The sequence below is a fragment of the Erythrolamprus reginae genome, chromosome 1 (genome assembly GCF_031021105.1).
Source record: "Erythrolamprus reginae isolate rEryReg1 chromosome 1, rEryReg1.hap1, whole genome shotgun sequence".
NCBI lineage: Eukaryota > Metazoa > Chordata > Lepidosauria > Squamata > Dipsadidae > Erythrolamprus > Erythrolamprus reginae.
The window spans coordinates 138,694,274-138,716,410 of NC_091950.1; the positions used below are offsets into that span (position 1 = coordinate 138,694,274).

The 22,137-nt window shown below is 40.6% G+C and overlaps 2 protein-coding genes across 2 annotated transcripts in view; one reads left to right on the forward strand and one right to left on the reverse strand.

Annotated features, from left to right (window-relative positions):
• LOC139175661 (veficolin-1-like) overlaps positions 1-22,137 on the forward strand; it is a 940,898-nt gene that overhangs the window by 727,786 nt on the left and 190,975 nt on the right. The gene's annotated exons all lie outside the window — the stretch shown is intronic.
• Positions 1,581-20,951, reverse strand: LOC139158542 (acyl-CoA (8-3)-desaturase-like). The gene is made up of 12 exons (XM_070735865.1): positions 20,742-20,951; positions 17,698-17,799; positions 16,317-16,514; positions 15,635-15,736; positions 14,615-14,743; positions 13,958-14,015; positions 13,393-13,469; positions 11,121-11,218; positions 9,056-9,152; positions 6,790-6,869; positions 1,795-1,920; positions 1,581-1,632 (listed from the first exon to the last, which is right to left on the reverse strand). Exons 1-12 carry the CDS (start codon positions 20,949-20,951, stop codon positions 1,581-1,583), a joined length of 1,329 nt encoding a protein of 442 aa, XP_070591966.1.

Below are 22,137 nucleotides of genomic sequence, written 5' to 3' on the forward strand. Positions count from 1 at the left end.
CCGCCGCTTGTCCGCCACCCGCCCGCCCACCGCTCGCCCGCCCACCGCTCGTCCGCCCGCCGCTCGTCCGCCCGCCGCTCGTCCGCCCGCCGCTCGGTGCACGAGAGAGGGAAAGTGAGAAAAAGAGAGAGAGCAAGAGGGGGAGAGATAGAGAAAGAGAGAGAAGGAAAGAAAGAAAGAGATGAGAAAGGAAGGAAGAGAGTGAGAGAGAGGAAGAAAGAGAGAGAGAGAAGAGTGGAGTATTTTTTAATTAATATTTTCTGAAAAATCGCGATATAGCGTTTCGCGAAGATCGAGATCGCGAAAATCGAGGGATCACTGTATTTGACTTCTTGTTATGATATTGTATAGTTCTTTATTGTTGTAAGCCACCCTGAGTCCTACGGGATTGGGCGGCATAGAAGTCAATTAAATTAAATTAAATTTTGGTGTTTAGTCATACCAGCCACATGACCACTGAGACTTCTTCAGACAGTACTGGTTCTTTGGCTTTGAAATGGAGATGAACACTCTTCCCTAGAGTTAGAAACAACAGCACATATGTGCAAGGGGAACATTTACCTTCATAGTTTCATTCCAATTACAGTCAAAACTGAAAAACCAATTGGAGTTGGAGAAAAGGAAATTCAGAATGCTTCTAGTTGCAAGTTCAGCTGTTGAGAAATCTCCCAGTAATTCAATTGAGTAATCCTTATGGGAATACTGTTTTATGGAATAATTATTTAATATATGCAGCTACACTGATAATATGAGGAAGGTGATTAGAGAACTGATATTGATATCAGAGATGGCAGTAAGTTATTCACTTGTTCATGTGATATATAAAGATAGCCAAACATAATTACTTTGTAAATGAGTTACTTAATATATAGCAGCAATTAAAAACCTGTTTTTACATACAGAGAGCATACAATTCCAGGAAGAGATTGGACTTTGCGAATTTCTTTTAAAGTTTTCTGTAGAAATCAAAACAGAAGAAAGTTTAACTTCCTTTTATTAAAAATGCTTCAGAAACACACACAGAGAGACACACCATTCTATGGGTGGTTTACAGTAAATCTTCCCCAATCATGTCCTCTCTTGAAAGCCTGAGAGTTTGAAGGTTCTATGCAGAATATTTGTGCTGCTGATTGAGAAGACAGTACGAGATTCCTTTTCAAGATAATTTATTTATGTATTCATCAAATATACATGGCTATCCATCTCAAAAAAAATTGACTGGGTAGCATACAACAACACTATAAAACAATCAATGAATATAAATTATTATTTATTTTAAAATCAGAAGGAATAAGAGAGAAGAGCAGGTGTTAACAGCAATGGAGCCATCCCAATTCTTTGCTTTTATTGATTGCTTTTAATTTAATTTAATTTATTAAATTTATAAGCCGCCCAACTCCTTAAAGAATCTTGGTGGCATACAACAAGTAAAAACAATGTAAAAACAGTTTAAAACCTTTAAGATAAAAGCATTCATTACTTCTAGGCCAGAGTTAGATGGTATTACTCAGTGGCTCCAGGCCTGCCTGCAGAGCCAGGTTTTCACGCTTTACAGAAAGTCATGAAATTTTATTTTGACTTTATTCGTTGTAATAGGCATTGTGCCAGACTTCTCCTGATTCCTTCAAGCAGCTGCAGAGGAAAAAAAGAACAGGGGAGCACATTAATCGAAAGCACATTTTCACAGCAATGAGTTCATTAAGGCTACTGTCCATTTGAGATATTCTCTTATCCACTGATCCTCAACTGATGACATGCCTGCAAATGGCGTTTTCCCTATTGGCTCATACTTACCGCAATATATCTCCAAATGCAGTGAGTATCGGCTTGCACTCATACTTAATGTTATGCTTGGCACACAAGGATTTCACCAGGGGAGCTGCTTTGTAAAAATTATGTCGAGGCATGGTTGGAAAAAGACTGTGGAGAGGAAAAATAACGTTGTTTATTTGTAATTTGGATCTTGCTGTCATTACTGCTTTTCCCATCTCAATGTCAAAGAGTAAGAGCTTTTATTAAGACCTACAAAGTGGCGCTCAAGGCGGCAAGATGCGTGTACCATGCCACCTTGATTGCATCAGCAGAATCCCGCCTGGCCGCTCTGTTTAGGGTGACCGGCTCCCTTCTAAATCAGGGGAGAGTTGGGGGGCCCTTGCAGGGTAGTGCCAAGGAATTTAACTCATTTTTCACTGATAAAGTCGCTCAGATCTGGGCGGACCTCGACTCCAATTGTATAGCAGTATCGGCTGACAATGAGTCAGTCAAGGTGACTGGGGCTAAACGTCTTTCTCCATCGGTCGCAGTCGGTGTTAGTGGGGGGTCAGAGGTCGACCTCTAGGTCTCTCCCTTGTGGGGGCCTCAGGGGTCGGTCCTCTCCCCCTGCTATTTAATATCTACATGAAACCGCTGGGAGAGATCATCCAAGGGCATGGGGTGAGGTATCATCAGTATGCCGATGATACCCAGTTATACATCTCCACCCCATGTCCAGTCAACGAAGCAGTGGAAGTGATGTGCCAGTGCCTGGAGGCTGTTGGGGCCTGGATGGGTGTCAACAAGCTCAAACTCAACCCAGACAAGACGGAGCGGCTGTGGGTTTTGCCTCCCAAGGACAATTCCATCTCTCCATCCATTACCCTGGGGGGGGGGAATTATTGACCCCCTCAGAGAGGGTCAGCAACTGGGGCATCCTCCTCAATCCACAGCTAACATTGGAAAACCATCTTTCGGCTGTGGCGAGGAGGGCGTTTACCCAGGTTCGCCTGGTGCACCAGTTGTGGCCCTATTTAGACAGGGAGTCATTGCTCACAGTTGGTCATGCCCTCATCACCTTAAGGTTCGACTACTGCAACACTCTCTACATGGGGCTACCTTTGAAAAGTGTTCGGAAACTTCAGATCATGCAGAATGCAGCCGTGAGAGCTATTGTGGGGCTTCCCAGATTCGCCCATGTTTCTACAACACTCCGTGGCCTGCACTGGCTGCCAATCAGTTTCCGGTCACAATTCAAAGTGTTGGTAATGACCTTTAAAGCCCTACATGGCATTGGACCAGAATACCTCCGGAACCGCCTTCTACCGCATGAATCCCAGTGACCAATAAGGTCCCACAGAGTTGGCCTTCTCCAGGTCCTGTCGACCAAACAATGTCATTTGGTGTGCCCCAGGGGAAGAGCCCTCTCTGTGGTGGCCCCGGCCCTCTGGAATCAACTCCCCCCGGAGATTAGAACTGTCTCCACACTCCTTGTCTTTCGCAAATTACTCAAGACCCACCTATATCGCCAGGCATGGGGGAACTGAGACACCTCCCCCAGGCTTTTATATTTTATGTTTGGTATGTATGTGTTGTATGGTTTTAATTGCTGGGGTTTTATATATCTTTTCTTTTAATATTAGATTTGTGCCACTGTTATATTGTTTTCATTATTGTTGCGAGCTGCCCCGAGTCTTCGGAGAGGGGCGGCATACAAATCTAAATTATTATTATTAGAATTAATAATAATAATAATAATAATAATAATAATAATAATAATATTGAGAGGGTGCTAACAGGTTTCATACTCTTAATTAAGAATTTTAAAGGTAAAAGCCAGCATTTGACATGGATCAGAAATGAAGTATAATTATTAACCATTTGATCTGCTATATAACTAGAGGCAAAGTATCTTCTAAAGATATTCTAAAGGTGAAGCTCCAGACATCAGTGTCACTGCTGCATTTTGTATGAAATGCTGTATCTAGGCATTTTTACAGGAAAGATCCTGAAATAGCCACAGCCTGTATAAATGGGACAAGATCAGCTTTCTTTAGAAGTAGTAAAATTCCTGGCAACAGCTGACATTTGGATTTAACCGTGGACCATAATATGCAGGTGGTGCTTAATGGTGACAAAATCTGTACAAAAACTGCATTATATACGATGCAACATTTCCATAGACTGTATTTTTCGGAGTATAAGATGCACTGGAGTATAAGATGCACCTTAATTTGGGGGGAGGAAAACAAGGAAAAAACAAATCTGCCTCTGTCTCCCAGCAATCAGCAAACAGCACAAATGATAATTTAATTTAATTTAATTTATTCGACTTCTATGCCGCCCAATCCTGAAAGACTCAGGGCGGCTTACAACAATAAAAACAATACAATGGTACAATAATAGAAAATAAGTCAAACAAGAACAATAAATAAAACTCCATGATCCTAACAACCCAATTATAAACAGCCCCCCCCCCCCCCCCACACACACACAAAACCCCAATCTAACAGACATCCATACCAAACAAACATGATTTGGGCACATCTGGTGTTAAAGTTCACAGTCCCCAGGCCTGTCAACAAAGCCAGGTTTTAAAAGCTTTTTGAAAAGCCAGTAGAGTGGAGCAATACGAACATCTTGGGGGGGGGGGGGTTGGTTCCATAGAACTGGGGCAGCAACAGAAAAGGCCTTCCCCTGCGATTCTGCAAACCTGTATTGTTTAGTCGAGTGGAGGAGACTGATATACACTGTTTGCTGTGTATTTCTGTGCATGTATGTCTGACCCATAGAAGTAGCAAAGAATTGGAGAAATGTACATTATGGCGGTATACTAATGCCAGCAGGTTTTCTTAAATGTAGTCACACTAACTCCTCCCAATTATTTAAATAGATCTACTCCAAATATGACTAAGTTCAGGGTTTAACTGAGCTGCCTTATCTTAATATTGAACAGGACTACTGCTATATTTCAGATTATACTTTTACAGATCCTGTTAAAATTGATGTGGCTTTCTGGAAGTATACAGTGGGGGGGGGGGAGTATTTAGTCAGACACCAATTGTGCAAGTTCTCCCACTTAAAAAGTGGAGAGAGGCCTGTAATTGACATCATAGGTAGACCTCAACTATGAGAGACAACATGAAAAAACACATCCAGAAAATCCCATTGTCTGAATTTATTTGCAAATTATGGTGGAAAATAACAATTTGGTCACCTACAAACAATCAAGATTTCTGGGTCTCACAGACCTGTAACTTCTTTTTTGTGAGGCTCCGCTGTCCTCCACTCATGATCTGTAGAAATGGTACCTGTTTGAACTTGTTATCAGTATAAAAGACACCTGTCCACAACCTCAAACAGTCAAACTCCAAACTCCACTATTGTGAAGACCAAAGAGCTGTCAAAGGACACCAGAAACAAAATTGTAGCCCTGCACCAGACTGGGAAGACTGAATCTGCAATAGGCAAGCAGCTTGGTGAAGAAATCAACTCTGGGAGCAATAATTAGAAAATAAAAGACATATAAGACCACTGATAATCTCTCTTAATCTGGAGCTCCATGCAAAATCTCATCCCGTGAGGTCAAAATGATCACAAGGACGGTGAGGAAAAATCCCAGAACCACACTGGGGAACCTAGTGAATGACCTGCAGAGAGCTCGGACCAACATAAGGGCTACCATCAGTAACACACTATTCCCCCAGGGACTCAGATCCTGCAGTGTCAGACGTGTCGTCTTGCTTAAGCCAATATATGTCCAGGCCCATCTGAAGTTTGCTAGAGAGCATTTTGATGATCCAGAAGAGTACTGGCAAAATATCATATGGTCAGATGAAACCAAAGTAGAACTGTTTGGTGGAAACACAACTTGTCATGTTTGCATCCAAAGAACACCAAAACTACTGTGAAGCTTTGGGTCTGTTTCTCTGCAAAGGGACCAGGTTGAATGATCCATGTACATGAAAGAATAAATGGGGCATGTATTGTGAGATTTTGACTGCAAACCTCCTTCCATCAGCAAGGGCACTGAAGATGAAACATGGCTGGGTCTATCAGCATGACAATGATCCCAAGCACACCGCTAGGGCAATGAAGGAGTGGCTTCATAAGAAGCCTTTCAAACTGGAGTGGCTTAGCTAGTCTCCAGATCTCAACCCTATAGAAAACCTTTGGAGGGAGTTGAAAGTCCGTGTTGCATGGCAATAGCCCCAAAACATCACTGTTCTTGAGGAGATATGCATGGAGGAATGGGCCAACATACCAGCAACAGTTTGTGCTAATCTTGTGAGGACTTATAGAAAACGTTTGGCCTCTATCATTGCCAATTCGTTAAAAATCAGACAATGATTTTCTGGATGTATTTTCTCATGTTGTCTCTCATAGATGAGATCTACCTATGATGTCAACTACAGGCCTCTCTCATCTTTTTAAGTGGGAGAACTTACACAATTGGGGTCTGACTAAATATTTTTTCCCCTCGCTGTGTTTATTCTCTACTATTTAAAATAAGCTACAATAGGACTGGGCCTCTTCAGATCAACTTTTATTTTAAAAAATTTCTTCATTTTGTTAAGTTTTCTAGAGCAATAATAAAGCAGTCTTTAAAAAATAAGTCTAATAATATGAACATACTCTAGGTATTTATATTTATTGACTTACCTCCTTACTGCAAACAACAAACGGCCAGTTTCAGCACAGTCTGATTAGCACAAGAAAATAAAATTCTGCCTTGCCTCTCCCTGGCAGTAATTTGCCTTCGTGCAGCTTTAGTTTCAGTTTCATTTTAGCATATGGGCTTGCCTGAAGCTTCAATCAATCATCTGAGGGTCGGCAGGCATATAATCCATGGCTTGTGCTAATTAGGCTCTGGGCTGCTTGCTATAAGAAGGTAAATTGCTGGGAGGTTGAGGTTGGGGTTGGGGTTGTCTGGGTGGCGATACATTCAGTGTATAAGACTCACACATGTTTTCACCCTCTTTTGGGGGGTAAAAAGGTGTGTCTTATTCTCCAAAAAATACAGTAGCTTGTACTTACTGATGTTCAATCTGGAAATTCAAGTGCCCAGTGAACCAGTCATTGAACCGAGATTCATACACATTACATGTTGCTGCGAGCTAAGGAGGAAATAAAAAACATGTAGAGTTCCTATGACTTCTTTCATGTTTCTTTCTAGTTTCTATCAACAGTAAAAATAATTCTACCAGTTTACAGTATTCATTTCCAAATGTTTGTTACATTTATAGTATGTTCACTGCCCAGAAGGACATTAGGAATATTTCTGAATCCAGGCCAAGCAATCCAGGCCAACTCCTGAACTGGTGCTATGTGCATGAGATGAAATCCAGGGATATATATGTGTGGGGAGAAATTTGCACAGAGTACGACAGTGACAGCTAAACTTTTAAGCACCAAGTGATGAAACTGGAGTGCATGTGCATGCCAGAGCATCATAAACTTGAAGAGAGCATCTGGCCAGTGTGCATGTGTACTGGAATTCAGAAGAGTAGCTGGTGACACCATGCATGCCCACAGGTTCTCCATCATGGGACTAGGACAGTGATGGCGAACCTATGGCACACGTGCCACAGGTGACATGTGGAACCATATCTGCTGGCACACGAGCTGTTGACCTAGCTCAGCTCCAATGTGCATGTGTGTGTCGGTCAGCTGATTTTTGGCTTGCACAGAGACTCTCAGCTTCTAGAGAGCTTCCAGAGGGTGGGAAAGGAGGTTTTAATGCTCCCCCAGCTCTAGGGAAGATTTTGGAGCCTTGGAAGGCCAAAACAGAAGCCTACTGGGCCCACCAGAAGTTGGGAAACAGTCAGTTTCTGGTTTCCAGGAGGCCTCTGGGGGGTGGGGGGAGCTGTTTTCGTCCTCCCCAGGCACAGAATTATGGGTGTGGGCACTCGCACAGGTACAATAGTGCGCACCCAAGAAAAAAAAAGGTTCACCATCACTGGACTAGGATATTCGTGATATTCAGTGGCTTATTCTGTTTAACAGGCTGGCTTGTTTCAGGAGAATCTCTTTTGGATTGAATCAACCAACTTGTGAATCTAAAGTCTGATTCCCTGAGTCATCCTTACTGAACTATTTCTTTAGTAGTAGACATACAAATATTATGTAATTACTTCTATAAAAGTACATTAGTTTAGGATCAAGAAGAGTAGTATCCATATCTCAACTCAGCCATTAGCAAACAGATTTACTACACTTATTTGTCTCCTATTTTCCTATTATTCCTCAAAAATTGTTTCACAGGTATATTTTATATGATTCATAATTCATGTAATTCTTTTAAAAAGCAGCTTGCATGATTTTGGAATATGTTCAAGATAACATTTAATATAAAATATTTATTTCTAAATCTACTTATATGGGCTTTAATTTTATTCCAAACAGAAAGTCTTCGGAGAGGGGCGGCATACAAATGTAATAAATTGAATTGAATTGAAATGAAACTGAATCTTACCAAATCTTATGAATAATGTACCCTCCAATTTTAATAAAAATAATATAAAATGATAAAAGCAGTTAACCATTTCCCATCCCCAGGAGTTATATCATACTACTATAAAAATAAAACAAAAGAGAAATTAGAACAGGAGAACTGTCTATGAATAAACCAATATTTAGAGCTACATTAAAAACTGGTTGTAAGTCCCATAAAGAAAAGGTAGAATGTAAATGAAATATATACATTGGGTATTATATACATGGTTGGTTAGGATGTACCAACAGTAATGATATAAGAAAGGATGGCAATAGGATCCCTTGGAGAACATATAAGATGATTTACAATTACCCATTATGCATTGGTATTTATGATTTATTGTTAAAAGAAAATAAAACCTTTCTTGACTCTTATCATCTTTCATTCTCTCTTTGTGATAGATAAGATTATATAGGCAGAAATCATCTGTTATTAATGTTACAACAATTACATCTTGTTTCTCTTATGAACAAATTAACAGTCAATGTACTACATTGTTTACCAACTCAACATCTACTGTGGACAATGAGTTTATTGCTCCCGCTGTGACTTCTCTCCATGAGATGAAAAAGGGCATCACTATACAATTGTGATTTTCCCAGAAACTGCAATATGCGAGTGAATTCTAGCTGCCACCATAGACATTCCATTTGCATTACCTGCTCTTTATAAGACCATGTTCCCATATAAATAAGGGCATGAAATATTTAAGAAAACAGCAGCTTATTTCAGAACTAAGGGCCCAACGTTTCTGAATAAGATTATCCAAAGGAAAGAAATTTCCCTTTTAAATAAAAACTATCTCACCTGGGCAGAGAACCAATCTAAATTCTGATCATAGTCAATATTCATTGGAACGTGGCTCATTTGTGAGACCCAGATAAACCATGCAGATTCTAAGTACCTGTGTAGACATACAAAGAATAACAATAGTGATTCAAACTTGGTTCACTCACTAGTAAGACTGGGCTTTTTTCAGCTCAAAACATGACATGATTATCATTGCCACATCATTGCACTGACTATACAGAAACATAATTATTATAGGTAAAATCAGGAGTTAAAGCTATGGTATTTTGTAACAATCTTGCACAGTCTGTCACATTTTAAAGCCCTCATACCTAGTTAGAGGTTTCAGATATTCTAAGCTCACATTCTTCAGAGTTCTCAATTAAGCAAGTAGTGCTATTAGTTAAACAAGTTGATGAACTGCCCACATTTGGATTATCTATTGGGCAAGAAAGGTGGCTAAAGTGCTTAAGTTCAGCTTAGTTTCTAAAAGAAGGGTGAAATTGCCCACCTGGCTTCCCTGGTGTCTTGGCTACACCAGCCATGACACCAGGGAAGGGATGGAGGAGCTATTATAGTCCGGAAGACCATTAATCCTCGCAGGATCCCTGCACCTGAGATAGTCAGCTCTGTGTCTCTCCTCTTGAAGTTGGACCTAGGGGTTCAGGTGGGCTTGCTGCTAATGTACCTGCCTCCCAGCTGCGTTGCAACAGCCCTGTCTACACTACTTGAGACAGTAGCCGAGTTTGCAGTGGAGTTCCCCAGACTGATGGACTTGGGGACTTTAACCTACTGTCACTTGGTGAATCTTCAGGGGAAGCACAGGAGTTCATGGCTTATATGACAACCATGGATCTGACCCAAGTAGTTGAGGGTCCAACTCACGAGTCTTCAGAGAGGGGCGGCATACAAATCTAATAAATTATTATTATTATTATTATTATTATTATTATTATTATTATTATTAAGAGGGGACACACACTTGACCTGTTTTTTTCTCTTGAGGCAGTGGACACACAATCCAATTTTAAGGGATCTAGACACTTTTCCCTTGTCATGGTCAGATCATTTCCTGGTGAGGCTTGACTTTAGGATGCCAATCCTTCACTGCAGGGCGGCGGAGCCAATTAGGTGGTTCTGCCCCAAGCGCCTAATGGACCCACTCAGGTTCCAGAGGGAGCTTGGGGAGATACCTGATTCCCTTGTCCACAGTTCGGCGGAGTCCCTAGTGTCTGCCTGGAATAGGCCAGCATCTGGGGCTCTAGATTGGATTGTGCCTGTGCAACTTCTCCGCGGCAGTAGGTTTACCAAGGAACTTCAAGAGATAAAATGCCAGAAGAGATGTCTAGAGCGACACTGGAGGGTCAGTAAATCTGAGTCTGACCAAACATTACTAAGAGCCTATATTAAGACTTATTTAGTAGCAATAAGGGCAGCAAAATGTGTATATTTTCCCGCTCTTATTGCATCTGCACATTCTCGCCTGGTAATTGTGAAAGCATTAAAGAAGTCTAAAATGCCTTCATTTTCCTGATCAGCCTTAAAGCTAATTGGTCCAACAACTTCTGAGAGGGTTTTAGGGCTATAAAATGGCATGCTAGCAAAACTACATTTGAGGCCTGTTATAATGAGGTAGATTAGATGAAATAAAAGTTGGGAGACAGGTTATATATGCATATGGAGGCAGCTCTCCAAATGTCCTCATTCCTTGGATGAAGCCACTGAGATGCAGTTTATATCCAACTGTGAAGTGAAGGATAAATAAATAATATTTTTCTCCCTTGAGGATAGAAGTTACCAGACCAATACTTTAGGAAATGTCTGCTCCTGTACCAACTTGCTCATAGTATAAGATCAAGCTTGTTTGTAATATGAAAAGATCGGTAATAGTTTATACTGATTTTAACAGGAGTTTATTTGTTTTGCATCCTCATATTAAGTCAACAATAAATGTTATTGTTTTTTTAGGCTGGTAAATAAAGCTAACTATTTACATATTGAAGATCTCTTTTTGACTTCACAGCTTATAAGAGCAATACTTGAATCATAGAAATAGGGTAGAATTTTACATAATTATTATTACCTGACTAACCAGTAGTAAGCCATAAATCTCTTAAATCCCATTAAAGGAACAAACATGAGACAGACACGGCAGTTATATAAAACAGTGGTAAACAGCTCCTGTCAAAGAACAGAGTGTTAAATAAGCAAAATAGTAACCACATGTAGATCATTATTGAGTTCCTTTGTCAATTTCAGATTAATTAGCTATAATGTGGCAAATAGAAGTGCTAAAGGCTTTAACATGCAGAGTAATAAACAGTCTGCAGTGCAGACAAATGTAGAGATTTTCAATATGGCCTCTTGCCCATACCCCCTATGTAGCTAACTTAAAAGACCACTACAAAAATATATGCCACCCAGTAAAGATGGAATGCTCTAACTATGACAGTAAACAAGAGGAAAACCTTCTGTGCACCAAATCCTTGCCTTCTTCAACTTTATAAATAAGAAACTCAAGGACTCAGGACCCCTCCCACCACTAAAAGGACCCAACAAAGAATGCTACGATGAAACAGTCAAAGCTAACTCTTCAACACATTCTTTGGATCAGTCTTTGTAAACAGCAACAGCTCATGGCCAAAATTCCCTAGACGTACAACAAATACAACAATTTAACACAAATAGACTTCCCTGAAGATAATGTTGAAAAAGCATTGCATGGCCTAAAATCTTCTCTGTCAACCAGACCTTATGGTCTATGTGCATACTTCCTAAAAAAGCTCTCCACAGCCATAGCTAAACCACTAAGCACAATCTTTGAAAAATCCTACAGGATCATTTTCTTACCAAACCTATGGTCATTAGCCACAGTCATCCCCATCTTCAAAAAGGGAGATCCCAGTCTAGTAGAAAACTACAGACCAATCTCTCTGTTGTATCACATGCAAAGTCATGGAATCAATCATAAACCAATCCATTACCCTTTACCTAGATACTAACAACCTACTTTCAAGCAAGAAATTTGGTTTCAGGAAAAAATTATCCTGTAATCTACAACTACTACACTGCAAAAACATATAGACCTCAAAAGTTGACCAGGGCAAAACAATAGATGCAATTTATATAGACTTCAATAAAGGTTTTGACTCGGTGGCTCATGATAAATTACTTCTGAAACTGAAATTCTATGGCATCTACATGACTGGATAACTGTGTTCCTGTGAAACAGACAACAAGTGGTCAAAATAAGGAGTGTCCTATCTAATCCCATTCCTGTTAACAGTGGTGTACCCCAAGGCAGTGTACTAGGACCAATGCTCTTTATACTCTATATAAATGACCTTTGCAATCACATTACAAGTGAGTGTGTTCTCTTTGCCGATGATGTAAAACTCTTCAACACCAACAACACCACTGCAACCCTCCAAAAAGACCTTGACTCTGTATCAGAATGGTCAAACATCTGACAATTTCAAATTTCAACCAACAAATGCTCTGTCCTGCACATTGGCAAAAAGAATCAGAACACCAAATACAAACTGAATAAACAATACCTTGCAGATGACCCTCACTCTGTCAAATATCTTGGAATACTCATAACAAATGACCTAAGTGCCAAAACCCACTGCAACAACATTGCCAAAAAGGCTTCAAGAGTTGTTAACCTAATCTTACATAGCTTCTTCTCCAGTAACATCACACTACTAACCAGAGCATACAAAACATTCACCAGACCAATCCTTGAATATAGCTCATCTTTCGGGAACCCACCCTGCATATTGTACATAAATACATTAGAAAGTGTCCAGAGATACTTTACTAGAAGAGGCCTCCATTCTTCTACTTGCAACAGAATACCTTACACAACCATACTTTAAATTCTGGGTGTAGAAATCTTAGAATTACGTTGCCTTTGGCATGACCTAACCATAGCTCACAAAATTATCTGCAACAATGTCCTACTTGTCAATAACTACTTCAGCTTCAACCACAATCACACACAAGCACACAACAGATGCAAACTCAAAGTGAACCATCCCAAACTTGACTGTAGTAAATATAACTTTAGCAATAGAGTGGTTAATGCCTGGAACTCACTACCTGACTCTGTGATTTTGTCACCAAAACCCCAAAACTTTTCCCTTAGACTGTCCACTGTAGACCTCACCAGATTCCTAAGAGGTCAGTAAGGGATGTGCATAAACGCACCAGCGTGCCTACTGTCCCTGTCCAATTGTTCCATCTTATCAGTACTTACTGTAGCTCATTAGAAAGAAAGACGATTTGGGACCTTTATGTGTTACCCTTGACCATACACCAATCCCCTAAAATAAAGAGGTGTTATGACTTACCAACCATTTTTTTCTTGTAAATAGAAAGCGATAGCAAACCAGTTGGACACCAATTGTATAGAAAAATGGGGCAAGCACTAATATAAAAATGCAAAAGGACAATACAAAAATGAGTGTGTGACTAAAATAAAATATATTACTGAATATCCTAGAGGAAGCAAACAACACCTGCCTCTGAATCCCATCTTGCATTAAACTAACCATCTTATTCCTTGACTTATTGCCCCAATGCTCATCAGAGTATTTTTGTAGTGATTGAGAAACCTGATGTAGAGGGAACAAGGAATGGCCTTGAAAGCCAGGAAGAATAGTTGCTATCAAGGCAATGAGTCCTTTCCAAGAAAGTAATTGGAGTAAATGTCTCAGCTCCCTGCTTCACATAAAGGGAAAAAACACATTCATATTCCCAAGGTCCTGTTACCCTAGATGTCACAATAAAACTAATCCTGACCTGTATGGCATTGATTTCTTAATCTGTTATGCTTTATAGTGCTGATACTGAATATGACTTCAATGGTTATTCTCCTCCAAATTTAGGCTCCTGTAAATATGGTAAAGTACTTACAGAGAAAATAATTGTGTTGGTACTGGTAAGGCATATACATCCTTTTCTTCTTTCCAAGCTGCACAAGGCGAGAAAGAGCGAACAGTTAAACTGACAACTACGGCATGTAAGTTCCACATCTGGGTCATGTTGTAAGGAGCCATCCTTTTCAATATAGATTCTTGAAAAGTTTGATCTTTGCATATTACTATATCACAGACGATTTTATCTGTAACTCTTGAATTTCTGCCACAAACAGCTGTTGCATGCAGTTCCATCACCGCCAGCCATGCACACACTGTGCACACATGCAAACGGCGAGGTTCCTGTGAAAATCACCAGAAGCAAGGAAATAGGCAATTTTCATAGGGCTTATTTAGGGAGGAGGACATATATTTATGGCCACTCCAAAAATTAGCCTTGTCCTACGGAGAGGGGCGGCATACAAATCCAATTAATAATAATAATAATAATAATAATAATAATTATTATTATTATTATTATTATTATTATTATTATTATTATTATTATTATTATTATTATCAGGACATTTTCTATTATTGGGAAAACACAGTACTTTCCTAGATTGCTAATCAGAGATATGGTGGTATTGGTTTTCTTCTTTTAGTACTCCTAATTTTTCCCCAAGCTCTTTTGTCTGCCTTTCTATTTATTTACCTGCAAGGAAAGTTTCTTCCCAGCACTGAAAAGAAATGGGTGGGTGTTGAGATCAGGGTCCTTGCGGTAGCAGTTGGGTTTTGCATGATGCTGGTTATGCATATGGTACCATATGCTCGGTGGTTGTCCCTTAAGAAGTACAGAAGAACAAACATGAATTCCATCTATTTGTGAATAATGCTATACTTTATGTATTCCCCACCGACTGTCTACAAACAAAATAGAACAAAAATAGCTTATCAGGGCCTTAACAGAACTCTGCTATTCTGAAAGGGAGGGAGTAGCTACACAGGTTAAATGTTTTGCATACTTTTGCTTTTGCTGTATCCACTTGGGAGTTTAGGGGGGGAGGATGGGCCATCTGTACAGACTCCCCCTATGCTGGTTCCAACCTGTTACTCAAGGTCACTGTGTTCTGAGGAGGGGCTTTTCTCACAATTTAGTCTCGGGGTTTTCAAAACACCTTTGTGGCATTTTATTAGCTAACAGAAGACATGGGGCATTTGGGGTGGGGCTGGAAGGGGAAAGTTAACCTAATGTTTCATGGTGAATTTCAGACTCTGCCTGACTTTTCTGCAATCACTTTCTCTCAGTAAAAGTTGCTTTTGAAATGCAGATTTGTTTCATGAGTCATGCTTTCCTGAGAAGAGAGCTGAGGCAGGTCCTTACATAGCTGCAGTTCTGTTCGTTTACACTTCTTTCCATCTAGCAGGAATTGAATTGTGTATAGTGACAACACACTGACCTCCATGATTTTTGTGTAAACTAGCTTCATTTCTTATTATTATTAAGCAACTGAAAAGGTTTCATTCCAAAACTTTGGGAAACTCTGCTTTACAGAACTGTTGCAAAAAGATGATCTTATATTTTCAGCACTTCAGTGAATAAAGTGTGCTATATAAATGCATTATCCTTATCCTATTTTTAAAAACCCTAGAGACTATAAATAACAATGGGTTGGTTATATAAATCATCATAAGTCACCACTTAAATTATCCCTTCTCTTGGATGGATTCTGACCTTAAGAATGCCAAGCACCACGAAATGAGCTACTCTGTTCCACTTGGGCTTTTCAAAGACTGATAGATGGGCTAAATCATGTTGGAGAAAGCTATACTGCATCTGGAAGCAAAAATCAACAATCGTGAAACATATATATGTAATTTCTGTACATTTTTTTCTTTATGGAATAATTGGTAGAGAAACATCATTAATTTCCAGTAATTAATTGAAAAGAAGCACAGTTCTTAATAAAATGAACCACAGTTACAGTAAACATAGCATGGGAATATATACTTTATGTGTAGGGGTATATGTGTATATGCATACACATATGTACATACATACTGTACATACATACGTATAAAACACTGTATATGCTATATGCAGTCAGCAAATACAATTATCTTGGGAAAGTATGCCTTCATTCCAAAAATTTTAATTTCACCAGACAAAATAGATGAAGCAATATCATGCATATTCTGCAGTATAACTTGCTCAGGTCCTGAAGCAATAGGAATAGCACTTTGCTTAGCATGTGTTTAGTTGAATTATTATATTCAAATCCAACAGCTCAAAGAATTGAAAATAAAGATAAGTGTACAAGGTGTTTACTAATTACTAATGAAAGCAATTAAATTGTTCTAAATATGTTGAAGGCTGTTCTTCAACACTGCTAGGCTCTGCAACACAAAGAGGTTACCTGTCCAACCGTGAATACTGCTACACCAAGGAGGAAAGGCATCCAGGATTTTCCAAAATACCAGATAATAAACCAAGATGCAATGTCTAGTATCAAAGCATGCAGAAACATGAAAGCAAAAAAGGTGAATCTTGACTTCAAGAGCCCCATCTTCTTCACTGTTGCACGCAGCTCATGAAAATCCTTTTGCAGCATTTCCTACAAGAAGCAATGACAGTTTTTTTATTTGAATTAGAACATTAGAACCCTTTTGGTAGACTAGACCAAAAGGGCATCTTGAGTTTAATGTATTAAACTTAAGGTTGGATTTTCACCAGGTATGAACCACTTGAACAAGCAGCTTATTGGGTGACTTAAGATCAGTTGCTCTCTCTCACACCAATCTGTAACATAGATTTGCTAGGCTAAATTAAGGAGACCTCCATTTAGTATGTCATCTGCAGGTTCAAAGAAAGTGCATGATGTAAATGCAACACATAAATAAATAATGGTCTCTCATCTTGATTCCACAGCCCAGAGGTTTTGGGATTCTCACATGTGGTACTGAATATTTTGTCAACCATATCTCCTCAGAATAGTAACCAGAGCGCTTTCCAAAATTACTATGCATTCTCCTTTCAATGAAACAATAAAGGGAATGAAGTCAATACACAAAGATTTATACTTGATGACCAGAAAATATTATCTAGGTCAGTGATGGTGAACCTTTTTTTCCTCAGGTGCTGAAAGCAAGCATGCACAGGCTATTGCATGCACATGCATGCCCACACCCATAATTCAATGCTCCACACACACCCCATCTCCACCTACATGTGTGCGTGTCCCCCTCCCCCCCCATTTTCCAACTTTCAGTGGGCCCGGTAGGCCCATTTTTCAGCCTCCCTAGGTTCCAGAGGCTTCCCACCTCCTGTGTTGCCTCACAGCAGCAGCACACACACCACCCTCTGTGTCACCTCATTTCATCCTGTGGGATGAGCCTCCCATCCACTGCCCCACGCACCAGAGACCCTTGGATTCCCGCCCCAACAGCGCTCAACCCATGGGAGCAGTGTTGAGCTGCCCATGCCCTTAGGCCACACTCAGTCAGCCCTGACCATCCTGGTCATGCCCCCTGCCACACATACCTCGAGGACAGCCGCAATGCTGATCTGGCCTGCAATGAAATTGAGTTTGACACTCCTGATGAAGATGTAAACTAGATTCAGTGTCTTTTTCCTTTTATTTTTCACCTTATCTCTTTAATTTAATGTTCTTTATGCGTCTGCATTTTGTATGAAAGGGGTTAGTGTAATAGGGACAGACACAGATGCATGTACTCCTAACAATTTAAAATAAAGGTTCTGCAAAAGGAATCCAACATCTGAGATCACCCAATACTCACATTTTTTATGCTTGATTGTTCTGGGGCAAGCTCTCCAATTAGGAGGGGATTCAAATATTTCTTTACCAGATCCTCATCTTTGTGGAAGGCTCCAAAGGCATCCTAAATATACACACACAAACAAATAAAATGAACGTTCAGAAGACTATCTGTCTAACATGATGGAAATCCCAGTCACATTGTCTAGGTTCTTTTGGGAAATAATGAAAGGTGATGTTTCCCAAATGACTCTCTGGGAGGCTAACTCTATGATGAAGAGGGGGATTCTTGGGAAATCAAAAATAGAGACTACTTCCTCAGGATGCTGCTCCATGTCATTCAGCTAGAAGGAGGAGGGAGCCATATAACAAGCTGCTGTTGGACTGACCATTCCTTTCTTCTGGGTCCTGCCAGATGTACCTCCTTAGGGGTTGGGTTCCCCAACATTCCTAGCCTCCCCACTCGAGTGGGTCAGGTGGAGAGGACCAGCAAGAGGCAGTTCCTCAGAGAACCTGGTGCCAAGCCATGAAGGGCTTTAAATGTGCCAAGCAGCACCTTGAATTGCACCCAGTAGCAAATTGGCAACCAATCCAGCTCCCACAGGAGAGATGACATATGTGCATACCAATATCTGCAGAAAATCACGTGGGCTGCTGCAGTTTGAAGCAACTGGACCTTCCAGATGCTTTTCAAGGGGAGCTCTATGTATAGCACACTCAATACTCAAGACAGGAGGTGACTAGGCCTGAGTGACCATGAATAGGGATTGTTGGTCCAAGAAAGGGCAAAACTAGCACACAACCCAGAGTTGCACAATGCTCTCAGTAGAGAAAAACAAGATATCATCTATGGCTTTAAGAACAACAATGCTTTTATAATTAAACAAGCTGACAAATGAAGGAAAGTTGTCATTATGAATGCGGTTGATTAAGTTAATGAAACTAAAAGGCAACCCTCCAATCTTGAACCACACTGAGTTATCACAATGAATTGCGCAATCACATGGAAGAATTTCCTAAGGATATACAAGACTGAATCTATGTGCAGACATTACAGAAGCCCTGATCAGGCATCTTCTGCTTTCTGCCCAAAATACATAAACAGGCAATCCTATTCCATCTTTCAAACATTGGAAACATTACATCCAAAGGACTTTGTTTCAGGAATCTTATGCTACCAGTGCTCCCATCCCACTATACAAGAGAGACTAAATACTTCCTAAAAATAGGAAAAAAAGATTCTTTCAACAAGAAATAAATCACAAGAAAAAAATCAAGGAAATAGTTGGTCCACTAAAAGCAAAGGTGGCAAAGATATAACAAGCAGCAGAGAGAAAGTAAAGCTGCTTAACTCATTCTTTGCATTGGTCTTCAAATAAGAAGAAACTATAGTCCAATCTACCAAAAACACAACTGTAAAAGACAGATTAGAAATAAAAGTTAAAATAAGTAAACAAAAATGGATAAGAGAACTCCTATGTGATCTTGATAAATCACCAGATCTGATGGATTATATCCAAGAGTTCTAAAAGAGTTGGCAGATGTCATCCCAGAACCACTACCATTTCTTTCAAAAATCCTGGAGCACTGGCAAACTACCGGAGGACTGGAAAAGAGCTGGTGTGGTTCCCATCTTCAAAAAAGTGGGAGAGGAACCCAGACCATGAAACTACAAACCAATCAGCCTAGCATCAATACCTGAGAAAATACTAAAAAGGATAATTTAAAAACAGATTTGCAAGCATCTAGAAACAAGTAAAGTAATAACTAGAAGTCAGCACAGGTTTCTTAAAAACAGATCATGCCAAACCAATCTTATTTCATTCTTTGATATAGTGACTAAATTAGTATATAAAAATGTTGTGGACGTAGTATATTGAGACTTCAGCAAGGCATTCAACAAGGTAAATCACAACCTACTTTCAGGTAAGCTAGAAAAACGGTGGGATAGATAGCACCACCATCAGATGGATGTAGCTGGCTGATAAACCATACACAATGAGTAATCCTTATTGGTTTCTGAGGCTCAGAAGTATCTTTCAGAAAATGTTTATGAGCCTCAGCTACTGATCCTTGTATATGCAAGTTACAACAAGTAAATAGAAAAAGTTCATCTCTGTTCTGATAATTTGTGTGTGTGTATGTGTCTGCATACATGTCTATGTTACCAGTATTACTCATATATTTTCCATTGACAAAATCTTCCTGACTGAATTTTGCTTAGGAAAAATATAAGCTACATCCATGCTTTTTCACAAACACCTTCTGAGCAGATCTTCAAACCTAAGTTGTATTACATTCACATTGTCTAGCACAGGGATCACAACTTTTCACACCTCAGGGACCCCCAAATTCATAATTTTAAACCCCATGGACAACTAATATGACATTTTTAAAAGATACATAGTAGTTAGTATAATATTAAAAAATGCAAATATTTTTTCTACAGACCACCAAAATTTTCTCAGGTGGTCCATGGACCACCAGTTGATGACCACTGATTTAGAAGTCAATAAAGTTATGTAACTTAACTGCAGGCAAATATAGACCCAACCTGGGAAAAAGAAAGCAAATCATAGAAACATAGAAGACTGACGGCAGAAAAAGACCTCATGGTCCATCTAGTCTGCCCTTATACTATTTCCTGTGTTTTATCTTAGGGTGGATATATGTTTATCCCAGGCATGTTTAAATTCAGTTACTGTGGATTTACCAACCACGTCTATTTGTTAATATGTACATCAATTGCCTGACCCCTCTCCTTTCCTTTTTCCAATGACCCTTTCAAATTTTGGTCAGATTTTCTTACTCAATACTACAAAATTGCCAAGTGATACACCTGGAGCTTTCTTACATTGTGTCCAACCCAGAATAACTGTTCTGTAATGTCAGATTTCCCTACAGCTTCAGACAAAAGAGATTCTTCCCCTCATTCTGCTATTTGAGACTCTTGGAAAAGATTTTGGAAGACACAACCTCAGCCTGGAGCGTGTGCACACAAAGCAAGTGTTTTGTGGCAGGATTTACATCATTCCAAGGTCTTCTTTTCCCTCAGCAAGGACTCACCGTGGCATCTTGTCCAGAATAGTGTCTGATGAGGCGAGGCCCACCTGGATGCCGCAAATAGAACTGACTAACATCATAAACTTTTTTGTCGATGACCAGCCATCTCTCTTCTTTAAAGTCTCCTTTGCCTGTGCGGAGCCCCACTTCCTCCCAGGTGAAGAGCCGTGGGATCTCTGGCTTTCCTGCACTGCTTCCTGACTGAGGAGGCATCCTGGCTGGAAGCACTGAGAATTACTGTTCCACTAACACCTGAAGTGGTTTTATTTTTTAGCCTGTAGGAAGTGGAAATGACTCTATATCTTTATTCTGGTAAATGTTGCAACCAACTTAATATACACCTCTCTTAGCCACCCACACTGCCATTAACCTTCTGTTACCCCAGATGTACTCTTGCCATGCTTCCTTCTCCTCCCCCTTGGAGGAGGAACTTTCAGAAACCTAATCCTACGTAGCTTCTGCTCTGGCAATCTCACACTACTTACCAGAGCTTGCAAAACTTTTGCCAGACCTGTCCTCAAATACAGCTCATCCATTTGGAACCCATTGTCCACCTGTCTGGGAAGAGTTTGATCTGGTGACACCTGATGAAGTGGACAAGGCCATTGGAGCTGTGAGTTCCGCCACCTGCTTACTGGATCCGTGTCCCTCCTGGCTGGTTTCGGCCAGCAGGGAGGTGACACGGAGCTGGGTCCAGGAGATTGTCAACGCTTCTTTGGGGAGGGGGTCCTTTCCGGATCCCTACAAGGAGGCACTTGTGTGCCCCCTCCTCAAGAAGCCTTCCCTGTACCCAGCCATTCTCAACAACTACCGACCAGTCTCCAACCTTCCTTTTATGGGGAAGGTTGTTGAGAAGGTGGTGGCGCTCCAGCTCCAGCGGTCCTTGGAAGAAGCCAATTATTTAGGCCCTCAACAGTCAGGATTCAGGCCCGGCTACAGCACGGAAACTGCTTTGGTCACGCTGATGGATGATCTCTGGCGGGCCTGGGACAGGGGCTTGTCCTCTGTCCTGGTGCTTCTTGACCTCTCAGTGGCTTTCAATACCATCGACCATAGTATCCTTCTGCGCCAGCTGGAGGGGTTGGGAGTGGGAGGCACTGTTCTCCAGTGGTTCTCCTCCTATCTCTCTGGTTGGTCGCAGTCGGTGTTAGTGGGGGGTCAGAGGTCGAACTCTAGGTTTCTCCCTTGTGGGGTGCCTCAGGGGTCGGTCCTCTCCCCCCTGCTATTTAATATCTACATGAAACCACTGGGTGAGATCATCCAAGGGCATGCGGATGATACCCAGTTGTACATCTCCACCCCATGTCCAGTCAACGAAGCAGTGGAAGTGATGTACCGGTGCCTGGAGGCTGTTGGGGGCTGGATGGGTGTCAACAGACTCAAACTCAACCCGGATAAG

Coding starts and splice junctions, on each gene's coding strand:
- LOC139158542 (XM_070735865.1), bottom strand. CDS start 20,951: ATGCCTCCTCAGTCAGGAAGCAGTGCAGGAAAGCCAGAGATCCCACGG. Junction 16,515..17,697: donor AACAATCAAGCATAAAAAAT/GTGAGTATTGGG, acceptor TGCTTCTTGTAG/GAAATGCTGCAAAAGGATTT. Junction 14,016..14,614: donor GGAAGAAACTTTCCTTGCAG/GTAAATAAATAG, acceptor CGCCTTGTGCAG/CTTGGAAAGAAGAAAAGGAT.